The following is a 14,309-nucleotide window of genomic DNA, read 5'->3' as shown; positions in this document are numbered from 1 at the left end:
ATAGAAGTAACAAGTTAAACTTGCCCTTTAGAATCTGATAGTTGATGATGTAGAGATCACCCGTTTCTGTGACCGCGGCATATGGACGGATAGTGTAGTCAGCACTATACCAAGCCGCCTTTACTTTATCTAACGTCACTCAGGTCCCTATCAGAGCTGGGTGGACTTGAGGATCCGAATTCAACTGTCGTGTGCAGTCGTGCTCTCTACTACAACCACACCAGCCAAATGTTATAATTAGAGAGGCATGTCTTTTACATGAGACAATAGCGCAGCTTTATTTAGAAAATTGAAAAATAATAAAAACATCACCAGACCGGAAAACGCATCCGATTTAACACGTTAATACAACACATCAAAACGCTGCCAATATAAGAAAAGAGCTACAAAAGTAGTCGGCTTTACTTCAATCTTATCCTGTAAACTCAATATAAAAAGACAAAAAAAAAACATTTGAAATATAATCGCAACACTCATTAACATTTTAGAGATTTTAATCAAACGAGTACTAACATTCTATTAATGTGCTAATGTCACTGAAAATAATAGTTCCAATTTTTAAAATGTGTTTCTTACGTACTAGATATAACAAATATATTTTATAGAAATAAAAACCGCGAATTGCCTCCATGTAGTATACCCTTGAACCACTTTCTATGTGTGAATCACTGTGTATTATTACAGTATTTTATCCTCATGAATTATCCCAGTGTATTATTCTATTATCCCCATGATTTATAACCGTGTATTATCCCCGTGTATTATCCTATTATCCCCATGATTTATACCCGTGTATTATCCCCGTGTATTATCCTATTATTCCCTCTGAATTAGCGCCGTGTATTATCCCCGCGTATTATCATATTATCCACCTGAGTTATCACCGTGTATTATCCCATGCTCCACCTGAATTATCCAGTGTATTATCCTATTATCCCTGTGCATTACTCCCGGATGTAGATACGGTTGAGTGACTCTCTCAGACCCTTATGGGGGTACACAAAATGGCGGTCGTTGACAAACTTGTAGGCCTCGTCGAACGTGAGGTTGGGGTTCATGGCGAAGATGAAGGAGATCATGATGGACCCCGCCCTGCCGTGCCCGTCCCTGCTCGCGATGAGGATTTTGCTGCAGAGGTCGCTCATGGCTCGCAGCCAGAACACGGCTTCAAGGATCATGTTTTCGCTGGGGGGAGAATCAAGGGAACAAACTCACTAAATAAGGACGAATTTTTTTGTGTGTGGAATGTCTTATTAATTCCCTTGTCAATGATTTTAAAAGAAATACAAATTCAATTCATTCCACATTGTATCATTTAGACCAGGGGTTCCCAACCCCGTGCCCGCGGGCGCCATGGCGCCCGCCGAACGATTCATATGTGCCCGCCTCTCACTATTCGACAGAGACAGAATTTTTTTCATAAACATTTTTGATAGGTTGAAGGGGATGGAAATCGAAAGTTTGAGGGGGGAGGGTGCAAATCGAAAGTTTGAGGGGGGGGGGGGATGCAAATCGAAAATTTGAGGGGGGAGTGTGCAAATCGAAAATTTAAGAGGGGGTGCAAATCGAAAGTTTTGTCCCCGGGTGACGGGAAGGGTCGCTACGCCTCTGGAAGGAGTTTGTCGATTTAAAATAGGTGGTGCCCGCCACCCTTCCGATATTTTAGAATGTGCTCTAGAGTAAAAAAAGGTTGGGAACCCCTGATTTAGACGAATTAAAGTAATCTGTAAAGCAGATGCGGATCATCATAACAAAACAATTTCAGAACTATTCCTATTATGCTTTTTGTCTTTGTGACTAAGGTTCGTGGGAATTCAAAAAGCTGAGAACTATTTCAGAAATTTCTTTTTAACTCAACCAAATTCTGTGGTGGAGATGGGCAATCCCATCACTACTAAATAATGCTCCCGACGACGGAGAAATACTAAAGTATTTACCCAATGACGACATCCACGCCAAAAGCTATGGGGAGCTTCTTCAAGATGATGGGTCGAGACAGCTGCTTGGCGTAGACCGGGGCGTCGTTAGAGACGTTGAGCAGGGCGTCGAAGCCGTTCAGGTGGGCTTCAAGGGCGGCGGTGAAGTTGCCCACGTATATGTTGTGAGTGACCTTGAGAATGTTAAATCAGTCGTAACGCAGTACATTTAGACTTGTGTAATTATAACTTGTTACCTTTATGTGTTACATTGTATAAAGTAGGCTACCCTCTTCACCGTGAACAGGGAGGTGTGGGATGGTGGACAGGGAGGTGTGGGGTGGTGGACAGGGAGGTGTGGGATGGTGGACAGGGAGGTGTGGGGTGGTGGACAGGGAGGTGTGGGATGGTGGACAGGGAGGTGTGGGATGGTGGACGACAGGGAGGTGTGGGATGGTGGACAGGGAGGTGTGGGATGGTGGACAGGGAGGTGGGAGATGGTGGACAGGGAGGTGTGGGATGGTGTGGGATGGTGGACAGGCAGGTGTGGGATGGTGTGGGATGGTGGACAGGGAGGTGTGGGATGGTGGACAGGGAGGTGTCAGATGGTGGACAGGGAGGTGTGGGATGGTGGACAGGGAGGTGTGGGATGGTGGACAGGGAGGTGGGAGATGGTGGACAGGGAGGTGTGGGATGGTGGACAGGGAGGTGGGAGATGGTGGACAGGGAGGTGGGAGATGGTGGACAGGGAGGTGAGAGATGGTGGACAGGGAGGTGTGGGATGGTGTGGGATGGTGGACAGGGAGGTGTGGGATGGTGGACAGGGAGGTGTGAGATGGTGGACAGGGAGGTGTGGGATGGTGGACAGGGAGGTGTGGGATGGTGGACAGGGAGGTGTGGGATGGTGGACAGGGAGGAGTGGGATGGTGGACAGGGAGGTGTGGGATGGTGGACAGGGAGGTGGGAGATGGTGGACAGGGAGGTGTCAGATGGTGGACAGGGAGGTGTGGGATGGTGTGGGATGGTGGACAGGGAGGTGTGGGATGGTGGACAGGGAGGTGTGGGATGGTGGACAGGGAGCTGTGGGATGGTGGACAGGGAGGTGTCAGATGGTGGACAGGGAGGTGTGGGATGGTGGACAGGGAGGTGTGGGATGGTGGACAGGGAGGTGTGGGATGGTGGACAGGGAGGTGTGGGATGGTGGACAGGGAGGTGTCAGATGGTGGACATGGAGGTGTGGGATGGTGGACAGGGAGGTGTGGGATGGTGGACAGGGAGGAGTGGGATGGTGGACAGGGAGGTGTAGGATGGTGGACAGGAAGGTGGGAGATGGTGGACAGGGAGGTGTCAGATGGTGGACAGGGAGGTGTGGGATGGTGTGGGATGGTGGACAGGGAGGTGTGGGATGGTGGACAGGGAGGTGTGGGGTGGTGGACAGGGAGGTGTGGGATGGTGGACAGGGAGGTGTGGGATGGTGGACAGGGAGGTGTCAGATGGTGGACAGGGAGGTGTGGGGTGGTGGACAGGGAGGTGTCAGATGGTGGACAGGGAGGTGTGGGATGGTGGACAGGGAGGTGTGGGATGGTGGACAGGGAGGTGTGGAATGGTGGACAGGGAGGTGTGGGATGGTGGACAGGGAGGTGTGGGGTGGTGGACAGGGAGGTGTGGGATGGTGGACAGGGAGGTGTGGGATGGTGGACAGGGAGGTGTGGGGTGGTGGACAGGGAGGTGTGGGATGGTGGACAGGGAGGTGTGGGATGGTGTGGGGTGGTGGACAGGGAGGTGTCAGATGGTGGACAGGGAGGTGTGGGGTGGTGGACAGGGAGGTGTGGGGTGGTGGACAGGGAGGTGTGGGATGGTGGACAGGGAGGTGTGGGGTGGTGGACAGGGAGGTGTGGGGTGGTGGACAGGGAGGTGTGGGATGGTGGACAGGGAGGTGTGGGGTGGTGGACAGGGAGGTGTGGGATGGTGGACAGGGAGGTGTGGGATGGTGGACAGGGAGGTGTCAGATGGTGGACAGGGAGGTGTGGGGTGGTGGACAGGGAGGTGTGGGATGGTGGACAGGGAGGTGTGGGGTGGTGGACAGGGAGGTGTGGGATGGTGGACAGGATGTGTGAGATGGTTGAAGGCTAATAAGCTGTCAAAATATCAATTGTGGTCCGTCTATAAATGACGTAATAAGATTTTAGCTGCCGATCCCCCCCCCCCTCCCTTTCTACGATATGGGTGTTTTGGTTTTTTTTTAATTAAAAAAACCCACCCATCTCTTCAACTTAGAAATATTGATAATGTAAAAAGGAGTAGTAGACTTCTTCGTTCTAAATGGTTAGTGTTGGAAGGGATCGAGCCTTATCTGCCAGAGTGTTTGAACTCAAGACTTCTTCGAATTAAACAACCATGACTCGACAACGCCTTCAGCGCAATTAAGTATACGTTTCAACTGGTTATGCGCCATTGAGGCAATTGACTCCGATTTCAGCCTGCTTTTCTTTTTGGATTTGCTTCCATAGCCTTTGTTCAATCAAGAACAAACTGGAAGGCAGCAGTTGTTTAATTTTGGAGTTGTTTCTCCTAGAAGAGTGGCTGTCCCCAGCTAACGAGCCACATCTTCCCGATGCTTCGAACACGAGACTTTTCGGTTTAGTAGCCATGAGCTTTACCGACTCGACCACGCCGACCCGAGATGTAGACATTTTTGGACAATATTTTAGCAGTCATACACGCCCAGCGGCAGGGGTTTAAAGGTTTGATTAGATTATAATTATTGTAATTATAATTATACCAGCTCTGGACACGGTGGCCTTGACCTTACCTTGGACAACTTGGATTCCTGCACGTATGTTGTCAGGTGGTCAGTTTGTCGTTTGATCTGACACAGAAATCAGTCTGATAATTTAAACACTTAACTGTTCAATATTTCACACGCAACACCATTTTAAAAAAAAAAGAAGAAAAAAATGTATATTCTATTATTTATTCAGTGACGACCACAGACCTTTACTTGTTAACCTGCCTAATACAATTTCAACAAATGCAGCTTTCTCCAACCAAACCGTCTTCCATCTGACACCTAAAATTATTCCAGCCCATTATCTAACACCCCTCCCTCCCCTACCACAAATATGTCACCCCTAACACCCCAACACCCAACCCTCTCACCCTAGCACCCAAACATCTCCCACCACACACCAAACAACATCTCAGACAACAACCAAACCCAGCCCTTACCTCCAGACGCCCGTTACAGCCTATATACTTCAAGCCCAGCCCTTACCTCCAGACGCCCGTTACAGCCTATATACTTCAAGCCCAACCCTTACCTCCAGACGCCCGTTACAGCCTAGATACTTCAAGCCCAGCCCTTACCTCCAGACGCCCGTTACAGCCTATATACTCCAAGCCCAGTCCTTACCTCTAGACGCCCGTTACAGCCTATATACTTAAAGCCCAGCCCTTACCTCCAGACGCCCGTTACAGCCTAGATACTTGGCCCACTTAAAGTTGGGGTCGTCCTTGTGACGTCCCCTGTAGGTGAACTCGAAACTCCCCAGGCAGGTGACGATGAGGTCCACGCCGAAATACGAGATACACTTCCTGCTGTCTGGCAGCTTCTCTGTGGACAGGAGCTTCATGGGGATGGCATGCCAGTCCCCTTCACTGTACTCCTGCAGTTGTGGCAGATAGGAACGGTGTACACGTAGTCAAAGAAGGGAACAGTTTATATGTACAAGTAGTCAAAGAAGGGAACGGTTTATATGTACAAGTAATCAAAGAAGGGAACAGTTCATATGTACAAGTAGTCACAAAAGGGAACGGTTTATATGTACAAGTATTCCTGTTGGATTTAACACAGAAGGGAACAAGCGCTAGTACATCTAGGTCTGTACAGTTTGTTTCGACCAAGTAAGCAACGTATTCATTGAGCGACAATTAAACACCTAGTTGGATGATGATATTATATTCTGAGTGAACAATTCAACACATAGATGGATGATGATATTAAAATCTGAGAGAACAATTCAACCCCTAGCTGGATGATGTTATTAACATCTGAGTAATGAGCACCAACATTCACCTTGTGATAGAGGTTACTCCACATCTCTACAATAAAGTCCTTATCAAACACGTGTTCAGCTTCAGAGTATTTTATTGCCGCTCTGAAATTTAGTTTATCTGTTAATTTTGTTTCTTTGAGTACGAGATTTAGTTTCTTTAACTTTTTCTGTTAGTTTAGTTGTTCTGCCCATACAAATAAATGATACGGTGAGTTCATTTACACATGACACAGAGAGATGAATGACAGGTTTTACACATTAGCTCATACACACTCTCTCACACTCACACATACACACACCATGTCCCCACACAAACACGCACCACTCCAGTCAATATATAAACACACACATGCCACTTACACTACTCCTGTACTCAAACACACGCAACTCTACACACACAAACACACACACCATGCCCGCACATAGACATACCTACCACGCCTTCCCACACCCAGCTAACACACACACACATCAAAGGATTGAGTACCTGAACTGTAGACCACGCCTTCCCACCAACACCTACCCACACTCGGCTACCACACACAGCTACCACACACATCTACCACACACAGCTACCCCACACACCAAAGGATTGAGTACCTGAACTGTAGACCACGCCTTCCCACCAACACCTACCCACACACATCTACCCCACACACCAAAGGATTGAGTACCTGAACTGTAGACCACGCCTTCCCACCAACACCTCCCCACACACAGCTACCTCACACACCAAAGGATGAGTACCTGAAGTGTTTATTATCTAGCAGGTAGCAGACTTGACAGGACGGCGCGAACGGGGTGATGAAAAAAAAATCCAGCTCGACCATCCTAAAGTCGTCCCCGTAATGCTCGTCACCCATCCTCGTGGTCTCACTCCCAGCCTGACAATGAAAGCACGTCATAACGGGTTTAGCTTGACCATCTCACGTTCTATCTAGTGGCGTGTAGCGCCTTTAGTTCATGATACTTCGTTCATTATAGCTTTAACCAGTGGCGTAGCGAGGTCGGGTGTCACCCGGTGCGGCACTTAATGGTGTCACCCCCCCCCCCCCCAGAGGCGTTGCGATCCTTCCCGGGGACAAACTTTCATGTTTTCGATTTGCACCCCCCCCTCACACTTTCTATTTGCACCCCCCCCCCCTCAAGTTTTTGATTTGCACCCCCCTCAAACTTTCTATTTGCACCCCCCCTCAAGTTTTTCTCTATATATTTTGCTATTTTTTGCCTTGGTGTCACCCCCCTAAATGGTGTCACCCGGTGCGGTCCGCACCCCCCCCCCCCCCGCCCCCCCCCCCCCCCTCGCTACGCCCCTGGCTTTAACTAAGGTACTAACTAACAAATGAAGATGTTGTCCAACACGTACCATACTTTCAAAACTATCTTTGTCATAAACATTATTCTAACCCCACCCGCAGTTCTAATCTAAAAGGTAATCCAATCCTTATTGTGAATAAAGTCGACATTTTTTTTCAATGAAATTTTGAAAGGACTTATTCTATGCTGATTGTCTTGCATGTACTGTTAACCACATGTAACCACGTTGCTTACCCACCTGTATTGTAAATTTTAAATACTCAAGTTGAGCCGTCTGAAAAAGTTGAAACAAAAAATAATACTAAAATGTAGATGAATGTTGTAATGTTTAGAATCTCTTAGTGTATGTTTAGTGCAGGGAGCTGAGTTCACTTCCTTTCAACACGAAAACAAAGATTGACTTTATAAGAAACAATACCAGCAGCAGGCTATTTAAATAACAAACTTTGTCACTCATACAACAGCAGAATTTTTTTGTTTTTATTTATCAGTGGGGTGTGTATGCAGGGTTTCTCTTCACAGCGCCCCCCCCCCTCGAAGCAAGTTCACCCCTGAACGAAACAGACAAATATATAATTTATTTAGAAGCTATATACTTCAACCAGTGTCTGCCCTTCACCTCAACGAAAGTTTCACGTGCCCCCCCCCCCCCCCTCACCCTCACGAAATTTCTTTTGAAAGAAACACTGTATTTGTCAGAGTGATTAGTTGGAGGGGGGGGGGGGGGATTGTGAGAGCGGAGTCGTATGTGTGAGTTATTGTGGTGTGTGTATGAGAATAGGAGTGTGTCTGTGTTTATGAATGGGGTATGTCTGTGGGTGTCAGAAGAGGTGTGTATGAGGTGTGTATGAGAATAGGAGTGTGTCTGTGTTTATGAGTGGGGTATGTCTGTGGGTGTCTGAAGAGGTGTGTATCAGAGTGGAGTGTGTCAATGCGTATCAGAATGGGGTGTCTAGGTGTTTTAGAGGGGGGTATGTGTTGCAGGGTGGTTGTTTTTAAACACTATTTTAAATACTATTTTCAAACTAGTTGATGTTAAATTAAATCCAACGGAAGAAAAATTGTCTTTTTTTTAAAGATAATGATTGAAAAGAATATTTAAAGCTTTTAAGAATTTATATTTTTTTTTACTAAGCACGGAAAAATTAATTTAATGTGTTTAGACTAATAATATGAAGTGAATTTGTAAAATATTGTTTACTGGAAGAAAGGTTAATTTTCGAGTGACTCTAACCGTCATTGGTAATCACACCTCCATTCAAAACACTTAAAGATGTTTTTCTTCAAAGTGTTTGAACCTATGCACTTTAAGCTACGCATCGCACCTCCTCGCACTTGCTAAAAATAACAAAGTGCTGGCGTCACAGACAGCTAGCCGGTTGTCAGATTTGCTTCTTCCGCAGAAGGTGAAAAACATGATAAAAATCCGCACAATGACAGTCAATAAAGCCAGAGCTTTACCAAGTTTTTAATACTTAAAATATAAACTTACCAAAGTTTTGTATTTTTTTAGAAAGGTAACTAGATCTCCAGGGTCCTAAATTATCTATGCTAAAATCTAGATTAGATCTAGATCTATATCTATTACAGATATATTACTAGATATCTAGATCTAGCTAGATATTATAAATTCGTCTGATATTTAAATTGAATTAAAAATGCATTGTACATAATCATCCATTGTTCATCCACCCGTAAGAAATACATCATCATCTACACCGTTCCCGTAAGATGTGCATCATCATCAACTATTCCCGTAAGAAGTACATCATCATCCACTATTCCCTTAAGATGTGCATCATCATCCACTATTCCCGTAAGATGTACATCATCATCCACTATTCCCGTAAGATGTACATCATCATCCACTATTCCCGTAAGATGTACATCATCATCCACTATTCCCGTAAGATGTACATTATCATCCACTATTCCCGTAAGATGTGCATCATCATCCACTATTCCCTTAACATGTAGATCATCATCCACCGTTCTCTCCACCCGGAAATGAATGGGTAAGCTCTTTGATACAACTAATCAACACTCTGATGTTATTTTCTGCCGCTAGTTCAACACTTGCCCCTTGGGTCTAGTCGCACACCGACCCACACGCCATGGCCGGGCTGGACATTCCGCTGACGGAAATCGTGTACACCAATGCACAGGTGATGGCTGATGAATACGGTATGAAGATCAAGATGACGCACCCGCCTCTGAAGAAAAAGACAAATTTGCCCATGTTGGATAAGCTGATAGTAAATGTAAGACCACTTTTTACAGAGGACTAAATAATCATATTGACATTTCCAAGTTAATTTTTGTACTATCGATTGTTTCTTAACTTTGCTACTTATACCTCCCATCCTACACTGCTTTATGCGACTTCTCTGCATTTCATTATAGCACGGGCACGGCTATGTGTGTGCGTGTATGTGTGTGTATCTATAGGTATTTATGTGTGTGGCCGTTTTTAAAAGGTCAGATTGTACTCACCTCTCTCTCCTCTCTAGATGTGTCTGGAATGCAAGAAGCCCATTCCTCTTCGAGACTTCAAAGCTTTCTGCTGGACCACACTGGCGCAGGTAATTTCACCAAGGATGGCCAGATTATGTTTGTAAAACGAAAAACGCTAATCTTTATAGAATACACGTAACACTACCAACTGCTATGTGGGGGAATTTTTAAAAAAAACACCTCAAAATAAAACCACATTTCAACATAGAAGACTCGAGTCTCTAAAACTGGTGTTTACTTAGAAATTCTAACCTCCAACCTTTGAACCCCGACCTGCGTAGATTGACGACGAGGACCTGGAGGACGAGCCGATCACGACCGTCAGCGACTCGCGCAGCATGTGCTGCCCCAACTTCTTCCTGCCCGAGAACGACGAGCACGACGAGGTGTTCAGGGAGATCGACCTCAAGTACGCCGAGAACTCGAGGCGCTGGACGGAAGATGGCGTCACGGAGTATGATTTCTCCTCCGTTGTCTACCCCACCCACGCTGGGAATTTTAGGTGAGCTGTTGGCAGTGGCGTAGCGAGGTCGGGTGTCACCCGGTGAGGTACTTAATGGTGTCACCCCCCCCCCCCCCCCCAGAGGCGTAGTGACCCTTCCCGGGGACAAACTTTCAAATTTTCGATTTGTACCCCCCTCAAATTTTCGATTTGCACCCCCTCAAGTTTCTCTCTATATATTTTGCTATTTTTTTCCTTGGTGTCATCCCCCTAAATGGTGTCACCCGGTGCGCTCCGGACCCCCCCCCCCCCCCCTCGCTACGCCTCTGGCTGTTGGTATCGTTACATCCACTCCACCCTCATCCTCCACGGTGGTGACATGTCAGATGTCTGTGACGCTGCAACTCCTATTCCTCACGTTAGGTATTTTAACTCAGCCATTAAGCTTTCAAATCACACCCTTTCCCGCCGCGCCCCGTTTGAAAATGACTTCATTTTCGTTGCTTTGAAATGTTATCAATTATAAATTTAGATTAACCTACAGTATGAGATTTCATATACCGGAAGAAAACAAAACATATGTTTGGGCTAATGACTACGACAACGATGCTATCGTCACCGTGACACAGGCTAATAGTACAAACCTCTGGAATGAAGAGCCTTCATCAGCACAGGTAAACATGATTAAACGTGTATCAGCACAGGTAAACATGATTAAACGTGTATCGGCACAGGTTAATATGATAAAACGTGTATCAGCACAGGTAAACATGATTAAACGTGTATCAGCACAGGTTAATATGATAAAACGTGTATCAGAACAGGTAAACATGATTTAACGTGTATCAGCACAGGTAAATATGGTAAAACGTGTAACAGCACAGGTAAATATGATAAAGCGTGTAGGCTATACTATAGAGGCTATATCAGCACAGGTAAACATGACGTAGGCTTTACATACTGTATCAGCTTAGGTAAATATGACAAAACATATAGGCTGTATCAGTGCAGGTTAATATAACAAACATGTAGGCTATAGAGGCTGTAGCAACATAAATCTGATAAACATAGGAATGAAGATACGCTTTTAGCAAAGTAACTCATGCGTCTTTTACTTCTCAAATGAATTATCAGCACACCAGAGGCGTAGCGACCCTACCCGGCGCCCGGGGACAAACTTTCCATTTGGCGCCCCCCTCGGGAGCAAATTTTCAATTTGCATCCCCCCCCCCCCACCCCCTCAAACTTTCGATTTGCACCACTCCCCTCAAACTATTTATAATGCGAAAATGCAGCTAAAATTACATTTTAATTTGTTTTTAAAACCCATTTTGGCGCCCCCTAAGGTCGGCGCCCGGGGACATATGTACCCCCCTGCCCCCCAGTCGCTACGCCTCTGCAGCACACGTTGATAAAAAAAAACTTTAAATAATAATAGACTCTGAATCAGGGTGCAGATAGGGATTGTTATAAATCTCGATAAAAATATTATTCCGATTATGCCAACAAATCACACCAATCATGAACACACATAACGAGCTTCTTGTTTCCAATAGATCACACAAAACATGTCATTTGTTCACACAGAATATGTTCCTTGTACACACAGAACTTGTCCCTTGTTCCCAACAGATCACACAGAACATGTTCTTTGTTCCCAACAGATCACACAGAACATGTTCCTTGTTCCCAACAGATCACACAAAACATGTTCTTTGTTCCCAACAGATCACACAGAACATGTCCCTTGTTCCCAACAGATCACACAGAACATGTCCCTTGTTCCCAACAGATCACACAGAACATGTCCCTTGTTCCCAACAGATCACACAGAACATGTTCCTTGTTCCCAACAGATCACACAGAACATGTTCCTTGTTCCCAACAGATCACACAGAACATGTTCCTTGTTCCCAACAGATTACACAGAACATATTCCTTGTTCCCAACAGATCACACAGAACATGTTCCTTGTTCCCAACAGATCACACAGAACATGTTCCTTGTTCCCAACAGATCACACAGAACATGTTCTTTGTTACCAACAGATCACACAGAACATGTTCCTTGTACCCAACAGATCACACAGAACATGTTCCTTGTTCCCCACAGATCACACAGAACATGTTCCTTGTTCCCCACAGATCACACAGAACATGTACCTGGGCAACTACCTGGCTGTACTAGGGGCGGACGACGAGGGCTTCGATGCCGTGCTCAACCTGGACGAGAGCACGCAGGAGAAGATGGACCACATGGTCACCAAAATCCTCAGAGCTTACCACTTGTCCGACGTTGACCCGGGCGCCGGGAACGAGATCTCGTCGGATCAGGTCGGTATTACGACGGTATCGGTTGGTTGTGATACCGCGGCTCGAACAACGTCAAAATATTCAGATTAAAAGTATTTAGAGAAAGTCAAATCTACACTTAAAAGCTGGACTAGCAAGCGACTCTATACTTATACTTTACTTGATTGGACACACACACAAAAACTGACCAGACTAAACGTTAAGGTGTATAACATTATCTCATACCAGTATCATTCCCATACAATAAAACAAAGAAATAAATGATAAAACACCCCCCCCCCCCCCATCTTGATATGATGTGTAGAATACATTAACTACAAGTTTTAAAACGATATGGATCATGTATAAAGTGATTTGGATCATCAACTTTAGAATTTTGATCTAATCGGATTAAAAAAAAAATTTTTTGGTTCTCGGCTATCTCATGGTAACAGCCATCTCTGCTATCTCAGGGTAAATACAATCTCTGCTAATTCAGGGTAATTACCATCTCTATCTTGTAGTACCAGCCATCTCTGCTATCTCAGGGTAAATGCCATCTCTGCTAATTCAGGGTAATTACCATCCCTATCTTGTAGTAACATCCATCTCTGTAATCTCAGGGTAAATGCCTTCTCTATCTCGTGGTTTTAAGTGCAATCTCTACTATCTTAGGGTAACTACCATCTTTATCTCGTGGTAAGTGCCATCTCAGGGTAGGCTAACTACTACATCAGGGTGACATCCCTTGACGTCTTAGCTATTTCGATGAAACTGCCAAGGGTAGCTGCCGTCCAGGTGTACCGGTCATCTCTGTTGTCTCGGGGTAACTGACGAATATTTACCCACAGATCCAAAATATCGTCAAATGGCTGTGGAACGCCTACCCAAAGTTCAAGAAAATCCTTGTCGGGGACCACGAAGGCATTGGTGGAGCCGGAAGTGCAATGACGTCATACATCTTCGCTAATAACCCCAACTTAACCTTCGAAGAAGCTTACAAATACGTTTGTAAGAGAAAGTTTGTCTACTGCCATAAGGGTCTCAAGTATATTCTCAACAAGGCTTATCCTAGAGATTAGAACTCATCTACCAATATTCTATATCGATTTACTTAATATAATAACTGTGTATATATAGGACTATATAGTTGTATACATACATATATGTGTGTGTATATATATAGCGTCATTGTCCTATTTTCTAGTAAAGAAAGTACATTTTTAGTGTATTTCTTCCTTACCCAAGATCATAGCATCTATAGTCTTACACAATAATGGAATGTTCAAGATGGATCATACATTTTCTTTGTCCAATTGATATATTTCCGCTGGACAAAAGCAACTTATTGGAAAATTAATAAACTCACACCAAATTCTATTTGATGATGCTTTTATATTTTCTTTTTAAAAAATTTTGATTCACATTTTCTTGGTTATTTTGACATCAATATTTGTTATTACAAAATGTAATCATACTCTCATACAATTTAAACATGCCAAAAAGGGAAAGATGTTTCAACTTATAAAAAAAAATGAAAATTTAAAATAAAAACAAATATTAATTAGGCCTAAAAATAAAAGCAAATATTTTTCTATAAAATAAATATACTTTTCCACCCTCTGTCGTAATTTTCAAATTTTGTTCTTACAAAATGCAACATAATATACATTTTGTATCTCTTACAAGTATGAATATGAAATAGAACATTATCATTACTGTTAACATTATTGTTAAGGGTTAAAGTATAAATGTTCATATCATGCAAGAGGAT

At 44.6% G+C, this 14,309-nt stretch overlaps 2 protein-coding genes across 2 annotated transcripts; one reads left to right on the top strand and one right to left on the bottom strand.

Moving 5' to 3' along the window:
* Positions 1 to 510: 510 nt before the first annotated feature.
* On the bottom strand, positions 511 to 6,852 carry LOC131940800 (uncharacterized). Its single transcript, XM_059299619.1, has 6 exons — positions 6,719 to 6,852; positions 5,992 to 6,073; positions 5,375 to 5,581; positions 4,729 to 4,785; positions 1,938 to 2,110; positions 511 to 1,185 (listed from the first exon to the last, which is right to left on the bottom strand). Exons 1-6 carry the CDS (start codon positions 6,832 to 6,834, stop codon positions 945 to 947), a joined length of 876 nt encoding a protein of 291 aa, XP_059155602.1. The 5' UTR covers positions 6,835 to 6,852; the 3' UTR covers positions 511 to 944.
* A 1,815-nt stretch (positions 6,853 to 8,667) lies between these two features.
* Positions 8,668 to 14,024, top strand: LOC131940798 (uncharacterized). Its single transcript, XM_059299617.1, has 7 exons — positions 8,668 to 8,805; positions 9,357 to 9,549; positions 9,799 to 9,870; positions 10,084 to 10,304; positions 10,777 to 10,918; positions 12,389 to 12,577; positions 13,387 to 14,024. The coding sequence occupies exons 2-7, from the start codon at positions 9,403 to 9,405 to the stop codon at positions 13,615 to 13,617; spliced, it is 1,002 nt and encodes a 333-aa protein (XP_059155600.1). The 5' UTR covers positions 8,668 to 8,805; positions 9,357 to 9,402; the 3' UTR covers positions 13,618 to 14,024.
* The last annotated feature ends 285 nt before the right edge of the window (positions 14,025 to 14,309 follow it).

This window comes from Physella acuta, unplaced genomic scaffold, assembly GCF_028476545.2.
Source record: "Physella acuta isolate Inbredline_101_S28 unplaced genomic scaffold, ASM2847654v3 ptg000331l, whole genome shotgun sequence".
Lineage (NCBI taxonomy): Eukaryota > Metazoa > Mollusca > Gastropoda > Physidae > Physella > Physella acuta.
The sequence above is the reverse complement of the archived record's forward strand: the minus strand, read 5'-3'. Positions and strand labels throughout refer to the sequence as shown.